The 22,856-nt window shown below is 48.0% G+C and overlaps 1 protein-coding gene across 2 annotated transcripts in view; it reads right to left on the minus strand.

Annotated features, from left to right (window-relative positions):
- Positions 1–22,856, minus strand: part of LOC146869050 (E3 ubiquitin-protein ligase TRIM39-like) — a 126,508-nt gene that overhangs the window by 99,888 nt on the left and 3,764 nt on the right. Inside the window, exons 2-3 of one of the 2 annotated variants that reach the window (XM_085643112.1) lie at positions 20,366–20,461; positions 10,549–10,779 (exon numbers count right to left, since the gene is read on the minus strand). In XM_085643112.1, the coding sequence (XP_085499238.1) occupies positions 10,549–10,779; positions 20,366–20,461 (327 nt within the window). The remainder of the gene's footprint in view (positions 1–10,548; positions 10,780–20,365; positions 20,462–22,856) is intronic. The other variant, XM_085643195.1, reaches the window with a different exon arrangement.

Genomic DNA, 22,856 nt, shown 5'->3' on the forward strand with positions numbered 1-22,856 from the left:
GAGAGACAAACACAGTGAATTCAGTTTCCATAGGAGATGTTAAAGATATGGCAGTATTTTTAGGAGTGAAACACTTAACTATGTATGGTTAGAAAACAGTGACTGGGGCACATGACACAGCACATTCTGGGGGTATTGCATGACTAAGCACAAAATGTGATGCTCTGAATGAGGTCACAAGATATAACAGAAACTGATATTTGGAATGGTAATGGCATAGCACAGTGCCATTCTGAATGGAGTCACAAAACACAGCACATTCTGATATTCTGAATGAGGTCACTTGGCACATTGTATGATGTTCTCAACAGGGTCACATGCATTGACATCATTTAGGGATTACTCCTGGCTTGCCCCTTGTGACCCCTGGCACTGCTTGTGCGACCTCTGACTTCAGAGGAAGCAAAATGAGGACCAAGAACACAGAGGAAGCTCGCCCTTATGGGAGCCGTGCTCCACCTTTGTTTTCAGCCAATTTTATATTACACTAATAGTGAATGATAGATTATTATTCACTGTTAGTGTAATAAAAAGTGGGGCACGAGGATCTAGAATGAGAACTTCTGTGGCAGATGTCTTAAATAAAAAAATGCTTCTAAATGTATGTTGGGTACGTGCTTTGTGAGAGTGTTTATACGTGTGAGCATGAGTGTGTGTAAGTAAAAGTGAGTGTCAGTGACAGGTAGTGTGAGAGAGCCACTAAAAGGGAGTGAGAATAAGTGAGAATGAGTGGCAGTGAGCGTGAGTGAGTCAGAATGAGCGACAATTAGAGTGAGTGCACCAGTGAAAAAGTATGAGTGAGTAAGACTTAGAGTGAGTGTGAATGAGGGAGAGAGAATGAGTGATACAGAGTGTGTGAGAATGAAGGAGTTAGAGCAAGTGAGTATGAGTAAGTACGTCGGAGTAAGAGTACGAATGAGTGAGAGTGAGGTAGACTAGGTGAGAATGAATGATTGAATGTGGTTGAGTAAATGTGAGTGAGAATATGATGCAAGGCTTATAGAGGGACCTATGGAAAAATTCTACTGCTGGAATACTGGAGGCAATTGTAGGCATGGACAGGCCCCTGAGAAAACCACTGCTACTGGCACACTGGAGGCAACTGTTGGCAGGCAGCTGTGAAAACCAATGCTACTGGCACACTGGAGAAATTGTTGGCATAGGGGGTAACTGTGGCAAAATACTGGCCTAGCTCATTAGAAATGCTTCTTGGCATGGAAAACCATGGCATACGGAAGCAACAATCACAAAATTATAGCCCTGGTGTACTAGATGTAAATCCACCAATCAGCGGTTTCTCTATGGGGGCGTTGCCCCCCTGTATTTGCTGCCCCCCTGGACCCTAATATGCATTTAGATAGTTTATAGTTTCGGCCGTAGTGCTTATATTACAGCTACGGGCCGGCTGCACATTGCAAGCAGCAGACTTTCAATTTATGAGTAGGCGGGGCATCATTATAGACAGCACCAGAAGAGTGTCTGGGTCTAAAGATGTGCAAGTGCGCATGTCGGGTTGGACAGGTGTCTTCCTATGACCAACCCTGCATGCACACATAAGGCCTCTCCTACCTGCACAAGGTTAGTGAGCCAGGGATCACATCTGCAGCCTCCCCGGTCTCCTAAGGAGCGCTGACTTTACCTGCTCCAGCCAATCCCAACGCTGCTCTTATGCTGTGAAGCAGCTTCTGGATTGGCTCAAGAGGCGAAGAGTTGGCCTAGTCTTGGAGGCAGCAGGTTTGGCTTTACAGAAGGACATGGCCAATCACAGCATGGCTTTATTATGAAGCCATGCAGTGATGGGTTCATTTTCTATCCCTTGTTGCCTTCCCTTCAGTCGCTCTACTATTCCTGCGTCATCATCATGCGCAGCCCAGGGAGTAGCAAAGACGAGGGCGAGAAGCGCTGCGAGTAAGTAACGGTTATGGTAAAAAAATATTTTACAGGATTAATCTTTTCTTAAGATGTTTTCCAAGACAGAAATTAACCTGGTAAACAGATATAAGAGAAATCTGAGAAGATGTTCAGAATATGGTAAAAAAACATCATGAAAACGGACCATGGAATTGAAGGGTGTAGAGAGATAAACAACAGAGGAGTGAAAAATAAAATCACAACGGGAAGCCAGATGAGTGAGGCACAAAAATATACATTTTCTGGTTCGTAAAATGTAAATTTCATCATTTAAGTGTATCCATGCTACCTCGGAGACGATCTAGGAAGGCCAGGCGGCACTAAAACGGTAATATAGTACGACTTCAGGATAGACTTCAGGATGATAAATGTTTAATAATAAGCAAGCGTCCTGTGGTTGTATGTTGGTTCATTACAGTACGACTTCAAGATGGTAAAATTTCAGAATAATAAGCAAGTGTCCCGTGGACGTATGTTGGCTAATTTTTAAGGAAATTACTATCAAGAATTATGGGGGAGAAAATCCAGAAACATTTAAAGCAGAGGTCTGCAACCAGTCGATGGCGAGCTAGAGGTGGCTCGCCGACAACCTGTCAGTACCTCACAGCCTGACCCCACCTGTGTGTCCTGCCATTGCAATTTTGTTTATTTTTAGGCCTTTTTGGTCTCTTATCCATTCTTGCCCGCTGTCGCACACACCAACTGCTCCAATTGACTATTAAGCTTCGCTAGGGAGTGCTGGGGCAAAACGAGTGACGTCAGTCCCGCATGTGCGGTGTTAGACTGCCCACCGTAAGTGACTGGTGTGCTTCCAGTCCATGTTGGCCGCTTCCCATTGGCTGTTATACAAGGTGGGATGTTCTTACACTGCCTCTACCAGCCCTTGTGTGCTGCGGCTCTGTCTGCAGCGCTTGAATAATGTCACAAAAACATGACCCACCACCTACGAGACCTTAACTGGCTCCCCGTTGAGTGGAGAATCACCTTCAAGCTCCTCACCCACACCTACAAATCCTTCTACAACATCGGACCGAAATACCTCAATGAGAGAGTATCCTTCCACGTACCCAAAAGGAACCTCCGCTCCACCGACCTCGCCCTTGCAGAAGTCCCCACATCTGCAGAAACAGAGCAGGCGGGAGAACCTTCTCCTACATCGCAGCCAAGACCTAGAACGAGCTCCCGGTGAACATCAGACGTTCCCCGACCCTGCACACGTTCAGGAAGGACCTCAAGACCTGGATATTCGACTGATCCGGAGCTGCTCCCCCACCAGTTCCTTGAGACCCTCACGGATGAGTAGCACACTCTGTAAACCTCCTGACTGATTGATTGATAGGTTCGCTAGTGCGGCGCCTGTGAATTTAAAGCTTTCTCTCGAAACAGAAGCTGGCGGACCCCCTCCTTGATGGACTGGAACCTGCAACCCGACACCCCGACCCCCCAGTGTCTTGAGACCCTTACGGGTGAGTAGTCGCACTTAACAAACAAACACCCAGTCCACCAAGCCATTCTCTGGAAATGATATAGCTTGACACGCTTGCAGCCCCTCATCGTTGAATTCAGGTAACTAAAAGTCTAATGTAAACATTAATACACTTAAAAAAGCCCTTTTGCGTGCATGTTTGTGCTGGTGAGTTTCCGTCAGTGCAGTGTGACGTTCTCTTCAGAGTCAAGTGACATCATGGCGGGGTTCCTTTTCAGCACCCTGCAGCAGGACCTTCTGGGTGCTATCCAAAATGAATAACCAGCAGCACCCGTTAACTAATAGCTTTTATATGAGATGGCACCTGCACGACCCTGGAATCCGCCCCAGATCAATAGAGGCAGGTTCACAATTCCGGAGTGTGACACAATTATGGGACATAATGTGGCCTAACGGCTAGAGCGCTCAACCTCGAAGCTGGGGGACCGGGAGACTCGACAGGGATGCTCACAATCCAGTGATTCTGGACAAATCAGTCAATCTCCCCGTGAAATGAATGTGTTCGTCTGTAACGCAACTGATGCTCATGTAAAGACCTCCGATACCTTCGGGTCGAGTTTGCACTAAATAAAAAGAAAAGAAAAATTATATTGTTATCTCAGGAAAGGCCACTTAAATACTTGTTCTTTTGGCAGTGCAGGTTGACTGGTGGGAAGCGGGTGGTGCATGTTCACGACTCTGTGACCGGAGATAACTGGAAACGTGAGCATACAGTGTTGTTTCGGGTGTTCCTATACCATCCCTCTCGCAAGATCCCGTACGTTTTTTTATTTCCCAAGAAATGCGTGAATTCGGGGAATGGGTCACCTCTAAATTCACGTTCAATGTGTCAGGCTCATAATTTGGAGATAATAGCAAATATACAGCACAATAAAAAAATAAGCAAGAAACTTGAGCGTGCCCACCCCTGTCGCCCAACCTTTCTTGATTTCCTCTCTACTTAAGTGACCCCCATTAGTGCCCATCCAGCTCCAGCAACATCGTATGGCGGCGCTTGAATGCCCTTGGAGCACAATGGGCGTTGCACGCCTGATAGCTCCCCTAGCACACTAAGCTGCTTCGAGGAACAGAACAGAAGTACAAGGAGGTAGAGGGTACAGAGTCTGAATGTACAACAGAGGGTCATGAGTGAGTAAATATACTTTACATAGTTTACATAGCTCCCAGAGGCGCAACTAGAGTCAAAATCAGCAGAGTGTAGCTGCTGGGGCTCTAAGAAAGGGTGAAAGAACAACAAAGCCTTGTTAAGTGAATTGTCTTTTTAAAGACCTGTGAAGTACTGAGTGCGGCCGCAGTAAGACCGACGGCAGAACACAACAGCTCCTCTCCCCCCACGAGAGCCAGGCAGGGGGCCTGGTGTTGCTCTGGCCCTTGGGCCATTCACACTTTGGCTCCCCATGTGCCGGACCAGCCCAGAAGCAGTGTTTTCCGCTGACACCTCCGCGATATTGTTGCTGCCACCACGAGGCTCTAGCCCCCACCTTCTGGAAGCTCTCTCGAGCTCTAGGGATTCCCTATCTAAGGCCAATTGCTCTTTTTTTATCCTGAACTTAGCTCTCTCACACTCAAGCAGTTGGCATTTCTTCTCATAAGAGGTGTCCCTTTTATGAGAAGCAGAGGACCCTACAGAAGTGCCAGAATGATTAGATTACAGGGAAGGAGACCCTTGATCTTCTGGGTAAACGTTTAACTCTTCCGGGGGAGGGGTAAAGAGAGGGCCACTGAGGCCTTCTCCCTCACCTTCAGGAACAGTTGGATTGTCCAGGTTAGAATCATTTTGATCCTCCTGGCCGGCATCAGAGTCTGGGTCATACTAGTGTTCACTGCTTGGCCTTTCCTCTTCTGCTGCCCCACCCATCTTGCCTGGCTAGTCAGACCCTGGGGTCTTTCTAAGGTCATCTAAAAGCAAAGCCTCTATGAGGCGTTGGGTGTTTGCACTTTTACCTGTCTTCAATTTCCTAGAAGTACACATAGCTCTCAATTCTTGGGATGGGAGATGGTCATATCTAGTTGGTAGGGGCCTACTGGCTTCTGCCCTTGAAGACAGAACTAGTGTGGTGTGGTGTGTGCACCTACCTACTCTAGTGGGGCCTACTAAACTCTCTTGAGTTGTAGAAAGGGTGTGCTAAGCATTTGACACACAACTCTAAGTTCAGTAGAACTTACTATATTCTAGACTTGATTCATATGTACCTATAGTACCTATAGTGGTTTTCAATTAGTCACTCAAAGAGATTATCTGGTAAAGCAATAGCGAGCTTGAATCCAACCGCTGCACACCAATGTGAGAAGTTGGCCTGGTATATGCTGTCCACTAGTTATAGTGGGTACCTTGCACCAGTCCAAACAACCCTTATTGATGATAGGTTTAAAGACAACCTTTATTTAAAGCTATCCTAGTGGTAGCTATGGAGAGCAGCCTTCAGGCTAAGTCTTGAAGCAGTGTAAAGCAGCTTGGTTTACCAGATTATAACCTCTTGAATGACCAAATGAAAGGAGAACCCCACAAGGTATATATGTAAAATATATTTATTTATTACTAAACACTCTCTACTAACCTCTATATGAGATTAGAGAGCAAGGCACACAATATTACAGTTCTAAAACTATAGTAAATAGCACAATAGATAATGGGCTCCGGGGGAGGGACCAAACCATATATTAAGAAAGTGGTATAAGAACAACGACTTGACTAGACACAGTGCCTAGAGCACTTAGAATCGCTGGGACCCCAAAGAACCACCAAAGGTAGTGACATAGGGGGCCCAGGGGGGACGTGTGCAGTGTGAGAACACAGTCGCGAGCGCCGTAGGATTCTATGAGGAAAGTCGCGGTTGGAATTTTAAATTTTAAGGACACTTAGGAGAGGTCTTTAAGCAAACCCATTTGGACTTAGGGGGTTCTAGGGCCAACACCCACGGGAGCACCGAAGTACTCGAGATACCTCACCCAGGGAAGCCGGGTGCATAGGTATCAAATGGAGTCGGGATCCGTTGATTTCAATGGTGATGTGCTACAAAGTGCAGCTGCCGGGAAGAGGAGAAGTGTCCGGTGTGATCCAAGCCTGGATCAGAGATGTGAAGAACCTGAAAGCAGAGGGGACAGAGTCTGGGTCACTAACCAGTGACCAAGGGCATGATAGACGAATGCCCACTGATGTCGGGTATTTCAAGAGTGAAGAGGTGAAGCTTGACTCTGCAGCCACGGAGACCAGGAGATGTCGACGATGACCAGAGTCCAGAGGTGAGCTGTCCCACGAAGGATGTCGAGTGCTGGGGGGGGTCAGTGTCCGGATTGAACACCAACAAGCCTTGGCAACTGCAGCCCACGAGGTCAGAGGAAAGATGCTTCGGTGAGGACAAGCAAGGTACAGGGGACTCCCCAAGCGATGTAGAGTCAGGGCACGTCTGGAGCAACCAGGTAAGCCCAATTAAACTTAGTGTTGCCTTCACAGGGACCCACCAGTCGACGGACCAGGGATCGTGAAGGGACCTCGAGAGGAATCACACAATACCAGCCCACGGGACACTCGGTGAGTCTAGGCCAGTAATCTTCGGTGGAAACACTGCTCGGGCGTGGACTACAAGTAGTCCAAAGCACAGCCTCAGGGATCGCCAAAACGCATATGCTGCTGCAAATGGTCGCGGTGCCCAGGGGTTCGGGTTGCACGGTCTCCACGAGGGATACAGGCCTCAGACTTCCTGAGCACATAGATCGACCTCAGAGACCACGGGAACCCACCTCCTGTGTTGCAAAATTCTTCAGAGTCCTCAGGAGCTTTGGAGATGCAAATCGTACAGATGCGTCTTTGGTGCCTGCCAAGTAGGGGAGTAACTCCTTTCCTCCAAGGGAGATTCTTCAGTCATCCAACGTCGTGTAGATAGTTGAAGTTCTGGGATCCTGTAGGAGAGTTTCTTCCAGGTAAATCTAAAGTCCTGTAGTGAGGGGTTCCTACTTTATACCCAAGGAAGGGGCGGGATAAACTCTGGGGACCCACCTATGGGAGGGTCAGGAAAGAGGGGGGGCTACACCCATTTCCTTTGTCCAGTTTCGTGTCAGAGCAGGGGCTGGTAGCCCCTGCAACCAGTTTGAGCTGGACTATGCACAGGTACACCAAATGTGCCCCCAGTGCAGACTTCAAAGCAGCCCTAATACACTAAAGCCTGTCTGGGAGGTGGTCCCACCTGCCTGTGACAGGAAACCTATTGTCCAGGCCTCCCCTGCCGGAGTTTCGTCCAGCATCAGGAGAGCAGACTCTTGTCTGTGGCTGCAGCATCCATTTTGTGACGCCAGGGTTCTGTTAAGCTGGTACCGGGTATACCGGTGGTGCCATGTTTCTCCCTCTAGTAGGGTGGAATCATACCTCCCACACCAGTTACTGGTGTGGAAGTATGATTCTAAGGTGTTTGACTCCAAACATGACATGTTTCCATGCAGCCATTCCAAAGTAAGCATTTACCGTGAGGTTATAATGCACATAAGAGTATATGGTTTGGCTGCATCACAAACAACCCCGGAATAAAGATTCCGAAAGCTGCAGAGGGGCTCTGCTCATGCATGGGCACCCTCTCACATGAAACCAAGCACCCTGCCTTCAGGATTGTTAAGGCCTGCCATAGGGGTGACTGATAGGTTTACATGTGCAGTGATATGGGAAGATATAGGTAACCTATATCTCAGTAAGGGGTGCATACACCACCTTACACAGGCTGCTGTAGTAGACCTGTTGTGCCATTTTAAAAGGCTTCCCAGGGGTGGCATAATACATGCTGCAGCCCCTGGTAGGCCTCTGGGGTACCTATGCCCTGGGTACATAGTATACCATATACTAGGGACTCACAAGGGTACCACAGAATCCAATCTGGAGTGTATCTAAAGTACATGTAATCAATTTAAAGGGGAAAGCAGATAGGCTGGGGCCCAGAATAGCAGGATCCCAGCCAAACTAAGTCGAAAACCAGTAAAACACCAGGAAAGAAATGGGGGCAACCATGCAGTCAGATCCCACCTTCCTACATGATCAATTTTGTTTTACTTTTAAAAGTCTTTTAATTTCCTATCTTTGCACCTTCTGTCATCTCTTTGTAGTTAGTGTACACACTTTGCTTTTTGATTTATGCTTGTGCTTCTTTGTTTTGCTCAAACAGAAGTATCGCAGAAGTAAAACGAGTGAAATGTCTACCGTGCGCACATCAAAGGCCTAACTGCCTTTGCTGTTGTTACTTGCGGGAACGAGCGTAAGTCTCTCTACTATCTATTGACATGCCTGCCAACCAATGTGTCTCCCCGAACTTAATGGGGGTGACTCACGTTCCGAGCTGCTTCCTTCTCGGGCTTAAATTGCTAAATTGCAGTTTGGTTTGCAATGCTTTGGCTCCATCAAGTGGCCAAGTGGTGCAACTATGAAAATCAGTGACAGTCGGTTTCAACCGGGTCAGCTAATTTTCATCCGGTAGGGTACTGTCGGGCACAGTCGGTTTTAACCAATTTCTGTTCAGCCTAATAATACATCTCTTCAAAGCTGCATGAGGAATACATAACGGCCACAGGTGCAATGTCCCTGGCCCATGGTAATAATATCTATAATACGTATCTCCAAAGCTACATGAGTAATACATGACGGCCACAGGTGCAATGCCCCCGGACCACAGTAAAAATATTAATAATACGTCTCTCCGAAGCTGCATGAGTAATACATGACGGCCATAGGTGCGATGCCCCCGGCCCATGGTAATAATAATACGTCTCTCCAAAGCTACATGAGTAATACATGACAGCCATAGGTGCAACGCCCCCTGGCCCATGGTAATAATATTAATAATACGTCTCTCCGAGGCTGCATGAGTAATACATGATGGCCACAGGTGCAATGCCCCTGGCCCATGGTAATAATATTAATAATACGTCTCTCCTACGCTGCATGAGTAATACATGACAGCCATGGAATGCAATGCCCAAGGCCCATGGTAATGATATTAATAATACGTCTCTCCGAGGCTGCATGAGTAATATATGACGGCCATAGGTGCGATGTTTAAGGCCGTGGTAATAATATTAATAATATGTCTCTCCAAAGCTGCAGGATCTATCACTCAAATATCAGCTTTAAATATATTTTGGAAATCCATTTTTCCCCTAAACATCAGTTTATGAGTTCTGAAACTAAATACATATTCATCTCAAATACACATTTTAGAATTTTAGTACACATATTAATTCAATCAAAAACATCGAATCTAGTCGGCTGGGCTACACAAGAGAGCTACTTGCAGGTATCTGGAGAGATACCCGTATCTCACAAGCTACTCGTAGGAGAAGCCTGGTCTATTGAAATTATAAGTCAGTAGAGTTACTGAAGTAAGGGGTGGTAGCAAGCAGGGCACCACTATTATCAGATAAACCAAACACGTAGGACCCTTTGAGGTTCATCAACAGGTCATGGGCTCTCCGTCACCCTCGGAGGGATGCTCTCCGTCACCCTCAGAGGGATGCTCTATGTCACCCTCGGAGGGATGCTCTATGTCACCCTCGGAGGGATGCTCTCTGTCGCCCTACAAGGGATGCTCTATGTCGCCCTCGGAGGGATGCTCTATGTCACCCTCGGAGGGATGCTGTCCGTCACCTTCAGAGGGATGCTCTCTGCCGCCCTATGAGGGATGGTCCCTGACAAGCTACGAGGGATGCTCTCTGCCACCATCGGAGAGATGCTCTCTTTTGCTCTCAGACAGATGCTCTCTGTCACCCTCAGAGGGATGCTCCCTGTCACCCTTGAAGGTCTGCGTCACCCTGGAAGGGATGCTCTCTGTCACCCTTTGAGGGATGCTCTCTGTCACCCTGGGAGGGATGCTCCCTGTTACCCTCGGAGGGATGCTCTCTTCACCCTCGGAGGGATGCTCTCTTTTGCCCTCAGATGCTCTGTGTCACCCTAAAAGGGATGCCCTCTGTCACCCTTGGAAGGATGCTCTCTGTTCCCCTGAGAGGGATGATCTCTGTCACCCTACGAGGGATGCTCTCTGTTGCCTTATGAGGGATGCTCTCTGTCACCCTCCGAGGAATGCTCTCTGTCACCCTCAGTCATACATTTCATAATGTACACAAATTATGAATATTTCACTTCCTTCTTTTGTTTTATTTCCCAAACAGCATCTCACCTTCAGGAGTTCCCACGCTGGTGCCTCACACTTCTTTTCTATCTCTGTTATCACGGCATTGAGAGAGGTTATCTGATTGGACAGTTTGGTGATATTTGCATTTTCTACCATGGTAATTTTCTTCTCCATCTCCTTCAGTCTCCCGTGCAGTGTTTGCTCATTTTCGTTCAGGAGTTGCCGCAGTTTTTCAATCTCAGATTCAAGTTTTTTCTTCTCAGTTCTTAGCTTGTTCTGTCAGAAGCAAAGAAAAACTGGTTAGATATTATAAAGCTTCCGATAGGCTGTCCTGGAAGTGGGGGTCCAGGAGGAGAGTGGAGGGGTCGCTTATTGAGATTGTCATCACCTTGCACAAAAGGTTTGTCTGAGAGACCTTCAAAAAATGACATTTGAAAGCGAATTTAGATTTTTCACAGCCAATCTGTATTTTATTAAAGACACGGGGGCTAAGATTATGCAAATCTCCTTTATTGTCAGCTCACAGCAGCAACAATCGAAGAATATAGAACTTTAATAACATTCTAATAGGCTATAAAGTTCCCCTGCACGCAGTGTTCTCCCTATTTTGGCGCTGCGAACAAGATAGTTTCTAAGATCCATAATGTTGGACTTGGCCCTTTTTCCCTCATTTTTTTCGTTTTTGTAATGTTAAGGTGCAGGTGCTTACTTCGCCCAAGATGGCTGCCACAGACCCCTGCTACTGCAGGGTGGTCGTTTTTCATAGTAGCACCCTAGCTGCCAGGAGCTGGCTGGGACCCACAACAATGTTGCGATACCAGCCCGCCTTTTTGTCCCATAGTTAGAGTGGGGAAGCTCCTGGAAGAAGCTGGAACCTTCTAGAAGGGAGGTGGGGTTTTACTTTTGCCGCCTTGGCTAGAGGTCACCTGACCTAGGGCTACTTAAGAGTGGGAGGGAAGCTTTTGTGGTGAGTTGGCCATTGGGGTGAAGCAGAGCTGGAAGAATCCACCAGGAGTGTAGGCGGTAGGGCCTAGCCAGGGACTTATGCCTCTGAGAGTGACAGGATTTAGGTACTGCCTCTTAAGTGAGTGAGGTGCCCTGTGAATCCCACTGATCTTGCCCAGGAGTAGGAGGACCCAGAGACTCTCTGCCAGCCTGACTAGGAAGGACCTAGTCGCCCTCTCCATCCCTACCCCTGTAACAGAACCCCTTAAGGGCGCCAGATACATCTGCGCCAAAAGACTTCATCTGTCAACTGAGAACTGAAACCTAACTTTAAGAACTGAGACTGCATGACAAGAGCGAGCTGTAAGCCTTGAATGCCAGAGCTGAGACTGCGTGTCCAAGCTACCCTAGTGAACAAAATACTAAGCCGATTGCCAAGTCACCGGGGATCGACCAGGTACTAGCGCTGTGACCCCCGCGCTCCCTGCCCTGGTCTGGGACCCCCGGCAGCGTGCTCCGCTGAGCACCATATCCCCATCCTTAATTTGAGCGCCCCCCCCCCCCCTGCGACGACGAAGCCAGCTCGCTCACCGCCGTGGCCTGGAGGCCTGGGAGAGTGCTCTGCTGTGTCGCGAGGCCCAGGCGAAGTCCGGGGCCCCGTCGCTGCCGTCGCAGCCGTGTGAGGAGAAGCGCAAGGTCGGGGCCGAGTTCCCCCAACGTCGTGAGGACGGACGCCTGCTGACGCCGAGACGGAGGTAAGCCCAGAGGCCGAGATCCCCCCTGGTGCGCCCCCTGCTGGTCTGGAAACCACACCGCACTTAGCCCGGGTTGTCCCCTCCGTGGGAATCCCCTCCCCTGCCTGCGCGACGGAGAGACCCCGCCGAGGGATCCTGTCCGTGTCCCCCCTCCTGTGTTACTGAGCGCGGTGCTCTGTGAACTGCACCGGAGCATAGGGACTCGCTCCTCAAGTCCAGTAATCTTCCCCGCTGGAAGCCGTTCAAAGTACTGACAGACATTGCTCTCGTGTGGCGCTTCACGCCACCGACTCTGCTTCCTCAGCCGGAGGGACCGGGACGGCGAGTAACCCCATGTGGTATATGCACTGCTCGAAAGTAACTATATGCCAAGGAATGCGAGTAGCGCATTGTGTTATATGCTCTGCTCGAAAGTAATTACATGCCAAGGAATGCGAGTAGCGCATTGTGTTATATGCTCTGCTCGAAAGTAATTACATGCCAAGGAATGCGAGTAGCGCATTGTGTTATATGCTCTGCTCGAAAGTAACTATATGCCAAGGAATGCGAGTAGCGCATTGTGTTATATGCTCTGCTCGAAAGTAATTACATGCCAAGGAATGCGAGTAGCGCATTGTGTTATATGCTCTGCTCGAAAGTAGTTACATGCCCAGGAATGCGAGTAGCGCACTGTGTTACATGCTCTGCTCAAAGGTAATGACATGCAACTGATTACGAGTCACGCGATGTATTAAATGGTCTACGCAAACGTATCCACATGCAACTGATTGCGCGTAGCGCTATGTTCATATGCCTTGCTTCACAGTACTAGGGGCCCTTGATCACGAGGAGCGCTCAGTTCTACAGGCGCCATGTTAGTGAACCCAATGTGCCCCCTTTCAAGTACGGAGGTAGTAGGAATTTCGACCCGACGCTGTAAGAGAGGGGAAGTTAAATATAAGAAAACAACCACCCTCCTTCCTAGGGTTAGGAAAAGACATTGGGACACATGGGAAGTTACATGTTGGACTTGGCCCCTTTTGCATGGTCATCCCTAAACTTTTTGCCTTCCTCCTGTATTTTTCCTGACCTGTTGTTGGCTATTTTATGACTCTGGGCACCTTACCACTGCTGATCAGTGCTAAGGTGCATATGCTCTCCCTATGGTAAAGTGTATACATTGATTGGTGTCCATGATTGGCTTATTTGGTTTACTATCAGCCCCTAGTAAAGTGCACCAGGAGTGCCAGGGCTTGTAAATACAAATGCTGCTGGTGGGCTTGCAGCACTGGTTGTGCCACCCACAGAAGCGGCCTAGTAAAATGTGTCTAAGGTCTGCCACTGCAGAACCTGCGTGCAGTCTGGTACTGTCGCACTGACTGCGCAAGTGCACCCACTTGCCAGTCCCTAAACCTTCCCTTAACTACATATTAGTCACCCCTCTGGTAGGCCCAAGGGCAGGGTGCATTGTAGGCATAAGGTAGGACATGCCCTGATGTGTGTGGCATGTCTTAATAGTGAATTACAGCCATTTTCGTTTTTCACTATTGAAGGCTACCTGCTCTCCATAGGCCAGAATGGGCTGCTGGAATTACTACACGCTGTAATCCCAGCGGACTCAGAGAGCATGGTAGAAAGTCAAGTTTAGTATGCCTGAACTCAGAATAATAAAATACTTCTTTTAGTAAAGTTTATTTTAATATCCTGTGTTTGTAAATACTACTTTTAGAAAGTTAGTATTTACTTGTCTGGCCATTTCAGTCCGCCTCTGCGTTGTGTTTGTGTTCTGCCTAGTTACAGTGGGGAGCAGGGCTGGGGAATTCCAGGAGACAGGCTGGCTGCCAGGTGGTGGGTAGAGAGATTACACCAGGATAGGTGGGAGGAGTACACCTTGACTCTGAATAGACCTGTGCTCTGCCACCACAATGCCGGCTCCGCCCCCTGTGGAGCGACTGATGTCTCTGCCCTGCTGCTGAAAGGAAAGAGCAGAGTCACCACAACAAAGTGCTCCAAAATCGGACTGAGCCAGGCCCAGGCCCCCTGGCGACAAAGAACAAAAGAAACTTGGTATAAGAGAAGGAGCCCTGCTCCTAAGAAATCAGATCCTGTTTGCGCCAAGAAGAAACTCTGCCTGAAGAGGAGGACCTGGGAAGCTGCATGGAGGAGTACTGTCTCTAAGCCTGAGAGACTGGCCTGTGGTGGGTGCCTTGCTGCTGGAAGGAGAGGAAGAAAAGAATGAAGAAAATACTTTTATTCAACTTGTGCTTTTAAACAATCTCCAAGGGCTTGCTGGTGAACTTGCCCCCTGAACTGCGCCCCAGGAACAGAGGCGCTACCCTCCCCTGGAAAAAGGGGAAGCTGCTGTGGGTAGATCTGCAACGCTGACCCCTGAGAACCTGTGTGACCCATCTCGCTGAGCAACGCGACTCCTGAATCGATTGTGCTGCTGTGAGCACCGTAAAGGCCTGCCCCGTCTGGCCTGAGCAAAGTAAACAACTGCCCCCTCAAGCCGGAGCTCGCAACGTAAGGAAGAGACTGAGCCGGCTCCAAGCGCCGATCCTCTGCGACCCCTGGACGTGGAGAGCATTGTAAGGACCTGCGACGCACGGTTCATCCCCTGAGTGAAGCCGACAGCGCGACGTGCTGAAGAATCACCCCCGAGCTGCCCCTCCTGCTTCTGACCTCGTTGTGTGCCTGGGAACGTCCTGAAGCGCCCCACGAAGCATCGCCGCCCACTGACCACGAGGGATGACAACGCGACGTGGGACACCCCTCTCTGGACTCCTGAGGCCGCCACGAACATTTCCCCCAAAGAACAAAGGTATTGTGAGCCGCGTGCCTTGGTACGACCCGTACGTTGCTTTGTTCGGGCCGTACTGGCGATGTCGTCCCGCTACGCTGTTCACGCGTGAAGCGTGAGCTTTGGCACCCTTCGTATCAGCTGTGCGAGGAGACCCGTCGAAGGTACGGTCCGTACCGCATTGAATATATAGAACGTTGCTCATGCGGGAAGCGTGAGGTTTAGCAAGAGGCGTACCGGACGTGTACGACGCGTACCTACGAGGGTACGGTCCATACGGCTCAAGTCCAGCGTACGCGTGCTCACGCGAGAAGCGTGAGAAATGGCAAGACATGTTCAAAACCTCGTATGAAACGTACTGAAAGCGCTACGAAGCGCACAGATACCCAAAGAAGCCTATTTTAAGTGGAAAATTGCCATTATAAGAACTGTGGACTGCCTAAAAAGTAATGCAAGTAACTGGAACCTTATTTAAGTGAAGATCTGTATTTTTGAAAGCCTGCTTAAAGAAATCTTTTATATAAAGAACTTTATTTTTACATAAATACAGCCTTGTGTCTCTGTGTGGTGGGTTGGTGGTTATTGTGTGGGACATCTTGAATGCTTAACCTAATGCCCTCTGGAATCTAGCCTGACTGATCGCGCTACGTTACCTAGAGGGTGAGCAGGGGTTATTTTTAAAGAGGTAATCCTACGCCCTGACTTAGAGGAAAGGGTCCCTGCTTGTCGCAAGTGCATACCTGCGCCAACCAGAGACCCCGGATTCTAACATTACAACATAACCTGGTTGAACGTGTTAGCACCAGGGTAGGAGGGGGATATTATTCCTATTTTCTATAGGGGAGGGTGGGATATCTCAAGGTAAAATAACACAGTAAGGCGCCGATTATGATGCGACCTGTAAAAGATCCGACCTTAGGTCGGAGCCTTTAGGCCCACATCGTAATGGGACGGTCAGTTTACTTTTCGACCGCCTAATTAAGATGAGATATAAGATATAGGCGGTTAGAAAGTAAACCTGTAATCTCAAGGGCCAGTCTGACCGACATGGAAACCATGTCCAACGCATGTTTGGGGGCCATCTGGATGGAGGCCGAGGGGGGACCTATGGTGCTCCCCTGTTGATCCCTGCACCTGCATTGTGCAGGGATGAACCGCACCTCCCATTTCACTATGGGAGCATGCATTACGGCCTGCTTACAGCCGGAATGCATGCTCCCATAGTGGAATATAGGTATGAGATAGAACAGTGTTCCGTCGCATCCTAATGAGGAAGTCGGGACCGCCGACATCAAAATCAGTCCTAAGTATTAGTATTATAAAGGCTGTACTTATCTTGTGAGCAGAAGCAACAACGAAAAGGGAGAACACTGCATGCGGTGGTTCTTTATAGATAATTAAAATGTTTTTGAAGTTCTATATTCTTCAATTGTTGCTGCTGTGAGCTGGCAATAAGGATTTGCATAATGTAAGCATATGGGTCATGCCACAAAATCTAACTCAATCAGTTTCAAAGCTTTAGAGCTTTAGTTGCAACTACCAATGATGACCAATTGCTGAAAACTCGACCCTGCGGTTGCAACTTTTATTTAGAGCATCTGTGTGCAACCGTCCTTGAAGCCCACACTGTCAAAGACAAGTGGCGTGATGGAGACCTGACAAACTGATTTACGCTATCAGTCCTTGGCTCAAATGAGGCTGCCCTACAGCTCCGTACAATGAAATCCTGTGCTATAGGAACGGGTACTCCGAGCACGCCACCACCAAGTACGTATAGTAGGGCAGAGAAATGTGCAGTCTGAAGAATATAGTTTTTGCCTTGGTGAACTCTTTGAGGCAAAAGTCACTGAACTGAAGTACACAGTAGTCAGTGTGGTAACCCAGAGTCTGTGCTTGATAAATACCTATGCTCATATGACATACAGGGGACTATAGTATCTAGAACTCTTACAGAGGGTAGAGGCTAACAGAGGTCCGCTGCGCTATTCTGGGGATCATACAGTGCAAACGTGTAATTGTACCTTTATTGAACTGGGTGGTATTTTTTTGTTGTGACCTTAAAATATTTTTTTCTTACTAAAAATAAGTACTGGGCTAGACATAACATTATTGTGTCTGTTGATTGACTGTTGGGTTCTGAGTGCTTGCCGCGCCCTCTACCTCCATCAGAAGCCTTTGACTAGTCGACCCAGCTATCCTGGGAGTCAAGTGCAGAAAGAGATGTCCGTGGTCTGTTTCATAGCCACTGTAGGACAGACCTCAGGACACCAGAGGCAAACACCCTCAACCAACAAGATCATCAGCCCCTCTCTGACCTGCGTCTCTCCTGCCCCTGATCATGGTCGGGCCGTGCTCGAACCCTGAGCCTCGTGCGCAGGGCTAGGATCTGGTGCACAGTGTTGTAGAGCAATGAACGGGCACTCAGCTGTCAATACTACCAGGGGTTATAGCGGCAAGTGAGGTAACAACCACTACAGAATGAAGAGTGTACATTTGGAGGAACACTTCATGAAAACTTTGGGAGGGTTTATCAGATACCATGAAAGGTTTATGGCAATGACACCCTTGTTAACTTCATCACTACAGATACCCCCTGTTGAATAAGTAAATATCACAACCAATGGTAGTGTCAGAGTGGTAATAAATGTGCACCACTGCTGAAGGGGCTTCCACGTTACAGGCCTGCCCCTTCTCCCATCCTGATGCAGGCTAGGTGCACCAGTTATCCTGGGACATTCCAGTCAGCTGTGGCCTATCCCTGTAAGAAATATCTAATGAAGGCATAAAAACTGACACGTCAAACTAAGGCCGATTAATAAGACTGTTGCAGGAAAATCTTGTAATGGGGATTTAGAGAACAGAGAATGTCCAAGGTCAGAGGCTGAAGCTGAGCTGTGCCCATTTCATTTCTAAAATTAGAAATGCATATGTCCTGAAGAAGGGAAGGTAAATATACCGAAACGTGCTAAGTTTAGAGGGCATTTGGGTAGATGAACTATTTTAGGGTTAAAACTCATGTTCGCTTTATTACTTCGGTGAACTGTGTGGGATGTTCTCTGATTGTTGATGTATATACGATACCATAGCATGATTATATTGATAAAACCTTTGTTTAGCAAGGGGCTTAAACCAGGATTGCTTAGCCTGATGGATGTATAGATCACTACCAATCCACGCTTACACAACCCACAGAGGTACACACTCATACAGAAGCACACATTAATTTGCAGACACACACAAACCTTGTACAAACTCACAGGTGGATATCTTCAGGCCATGCATGCACAGACTCACAGAGGCACACGTCTATGCATATATATACTCACACACAGATGCATATATATTCTCACAGATGTATAACTCCAGATCCATGTATACACACACCCAGAGGTACACACTCATACAGATGCACACATTAATATGCACACTCACACACAAACCTTGTAAAGACTCACAGGTGGATATCTTCAGGCCATGCATGCACAGACTCATAAAGGCACGCACCCATGTATATATATACTCACACACAAACCTTGTAAAGACTCACAGGTGGATATCTTCAGGCCATGCATGCACAGACTCACAGAGGCACGCACCTATGCATATATATACTCACACACAAACCTTGTACAAACTCACAGGTGGATATCTTCAGGCCATGCTTGCACAGACCCATAAAGGTATGCACCCATGCATATATATACTCACACACAAACCTTGTACACACTCACAGGTGGATATCTTCAGGCCATGCATGCACAAACTCATAAAGGCATGCACACATGCATACATATATTCACACACAAACCTTGTACAAACTCACAGGTGGATATCTTCAGGCCATGCATGCACAGAGTCATAAAGGCATGCACCCATGCATATATATACTCACACACAAACCTTGTACAAACTCACAGGTGGATATCTTCAGGCCATGCATGCACAGACTCATAAAGGCACACGCCCATGCATATATATACTCACACACAAACCTTGTACAAACTCACAGGTGGATATCTTCAGGCCATGCATGCACTGACTCATAAAGGCACGCACCCATGCATATATATACTCAAACACAAACCTTGTACACACTCACAGGTGGATATCTTCAGGCCATGCATGCACAAACTCATAAAGGCATGCACCCATGCATACATATATTCACACACAAACCTTGTACAAACTCACAGGTGGATATCTTCAGGCCATGCATGCACAGACTCACACACCCATGCATATATACTCACACACAGATGCTTATATATTCTCACAGATGTATAACTTCAGATCCATGTATACACACACCCAGAGGTACACACTCATGCAGATGTACACATTAATGTGCACACTCACACACAAACCTTGTAAAGACTCACATATGGATATCTTGAAGCCATGCATGCAGAGACTCACAGAGGCACACATCCATGCATATATATACTCACACACAGATGCATATAAAGTCCCACAGATGTATAACTCCAGATCCATGCATACACACACCCAGAGGTACACACTCATACAGATGCACACATTAATGTGCACACACACACAAATCTTGTACAAATTCACAGGTGGATATCATCAGTCCATGCATGCAGACTCACACATCCATACATATATATACTCACGCACAGATGCATATACAATCTCACAGTTGTGTAACTCAAGACTAATTCATATATCAGACCTTGCGATACTCAAACCCATAGAGAGGCATCCACATACGCAAGTACAAACCCACAGCCAATAAATACAGACTAAAGCATACACAACCCTCAACCACACATGCACATAGACACGCACATGTATTTGCATACTCTGTGTCTCAAAACCTATATATGCATATACATACACACACAAGCCCTAATCCAAGCCCAAAAAACAGACAGATATAGAGATGCTCAGCATGCATGCACTCCCGCAGATAACTCCAGGGCCATCCATACTTGAACACATACTTAGACATGCACACCTAAGCGTGAACATGCAACCACAATATGCTCACACACACACACACCCATACACACACACACACGCACACACACACACACACTGCTACGTACTCACAGCCAGCTAATGCCACACCTGTTCACACATACTCTAACACACACTGTGTGAGTATGTAAGTACTACCTTAGGATCAGAAGAGTAATTCTTGATTTTATGTTTTTTTTAGGATGAGCCCGTGCTCGGTTTCAGGCCCAAATTTCAAGTGCAATGACTCCCGTCAGTATATTTATTTGGTGGGGACCATGACCCAGTTTGTAGGGTGACTCATCAGCCTCTGTGTGCTTGAACTCTCTTAGAGGTCACAAAAAAGACATGGGCATGGACATATACAGACAACAGAGACACAGCACTCACTGCAGCCGCTCACCCTCATGGTTTTATATTGTTCCTCTTCCTTGACTTTAGACTCCTGAATATTTTTTTCCTCTTTCTTCAGAAGACGCAGCCACTCTTGAAGTTTTACCTGCAGAGATGAGAGTGCAAGAAATAAGTGTAGATATATGGAGTGCAGTCTTTTTTTATTATTAACAAATTTTATTGACTTTAACGGCACATAGCGGGCGGTGCTCGAAGCATATATTTTGGATACAGTTTAGATGAGAGGCTACCAATTATATTCAAACAACAATACTGCGCCGAAGCCAATGTGAGCCCATGTGCACTTCTTCTGCTATGTACCATGACCATGAGACCGTGTGTGCCACACCCTGCATTACTGCACCGCTTCTGCTGTGTACCATGACCATGTGACAGCGTGTGCCACACCCTGCATTACTGCACCTCTTTCATCTTCACCTGGTCTGCTTTGTCTAACGACCATGCATGGCCGTGTGCTACACCCTGTATTACTGCATCTCCGGGTCTGCACCTCTTCTGCTGTGTACCATGACCAAGAGACCGTGTGTGCAGCACCCTGCCATACTGCACCTCTTCTGCTGTCTATCATGACCATGAGACCGTGTGTGCTGCACCCTGCATTAGTGCACCTCTGCATCTGCACCTCTTCTGCTGTCTATCATGACCATAAGACTGTGTGTGCTGCACCCTGCATGACTGCACCTCTGCATCTGCACCTCTTCTGCCGTCAACCAGGACCATGAGACCGTGTGTGCTGAATCCTGCATTACTGCACGTCATCTGCTGTGTCTCATGACCATGAGACCGTTTCTGCCACAACCTGCATTACTGCAGCTCTTTGTCTGCAGCTATGCTGCTGTGTACCATGACCATGAGACTGTGTGTGCTGAACCCTGCATTACTGCACCGCTTCTGCTGTGCACCACGACCACATGAGCTCCTAAGATAACCCTGCATTGCTGCACCGCTTCTGCTGTGCACCATAACCATAGGAGCTCCTAAGATAACCCTGCGTTACTGCACCGCTTCTGCTGTGCACCATAACCACATGAGCTCCTAAGATAACCCTGCGTTACTGCACTGCTTCTGCTGCGCACCATAACCACAGGAGCTCCTAAGATAACCCTGCATTACTGCACCGCTTCTGCTGTGCACCATAACCACAGGAGCTCCTAAGATAACCCTGCGTTACTGCACCGCTTCTGCTGTGCACCATAACCACATGAGCTCCTAAGATAACCGTGCATTACTGCACCGCTTCTGCTGTGCACCATAACCACATGAGCTCCTAAGATAACCCTGCATTAGTGCACCGCTTCTGCTGTGCACCATAACCACAGGAGCTCCTAAGATAACCCTGCATTACCGCACCGCTTCTGCTGTGCACCATAACCACATAAGCTCCTAAGATAACCCTGCATTACTGGACCGCTTCTGCTGTGCACCATAACCACAGGAGCTCCTAAGATAACCCTGCATTAGTGCACTGCTTCTGCTGTGCACCATAACCACAGGAGCTCCTAAGATAACCCTGCATTTCCGCACCGCTTCTGCTGTGCACCATAACCACAGGAGCCCCTAAGATAACCCTGTGTTACTGCACCGCTTCTGCTGTGCACCATAACCACAGGAGCTCCTAAGATAACCCTGCATTACCGCACCGCTTCTGCTGTGCACCATAACCACATAAGCTCCTAAGATAACCCTGCATTACTGCACCGCTTCTGCTGTGCACCATAACCACAGGAGCTCCTAAGATAACCCTGCATTAGTGCACTGCTTCTGCTGTGCACCATAACCACAGGAGCTCCTAAGATAACCCTGTGTTACTGCACCGCTTCTGCTGTGCACCATCACCACAGGAGCTCCTAAGATAACCCTGCATTACCGCACCGCTTCTGCTGTGCACCATAACCACATTAGCTCCTAAGATAACCCTGCATTACTGCACCGCTTCTGCTGTGCACCATAACCACAGGAGCTCCTAAGATAACCCTGTGTTACTGCACTGCTTCTGCTGTGCACCATAACCACATGAGCTCCTAAGATAACCCTGCATTACTGCACCGCTTCTGCTGTGCACCATAGTCACAGGAGCTCCTAAAATAACCCTGTGTTACTGCACCGCTTCTGCTGTGCACCATAACCACATGAGCTCCTAAGATAACCCTGCATTACTGCACTGCTTCTGCTGTTCACCATGACCATAGGAGCTCCTAAGATAACCCTGCGTTACTGCACCACTTCTGCTGTGCACCATGACCATAGGAGCTCCTAAGATAACCCTGCATTACTGCACCGCTTCTGCTGTGCACCATAACCATAGGAGGTCCTAAGATAACCCTGCATTACTGCACCGCTTCTGCTGTGTACCATAACCACATGAGCTCCTAAGATAACCCTGCATTACTGCACCGCTTCTGCTGTGCACCATAACCACATGAGGTCCTAAGATAACCCTGCATTACTGCACCGCTTCTGCTGTGTACCATAACCACATG

Source organism: Triturus cristatus, chromosome 1_1, assembly GCF_964204655.1.
Source record: "Triturus cristatus chromosome 1_1, aTriCri1.1, whole genome shotgun sequence".
NCBI lineage: Eukaryota > Metazoa > Chordata > Amphibia > Caudata > Salamandridae > Triturus > Triturus cristatus.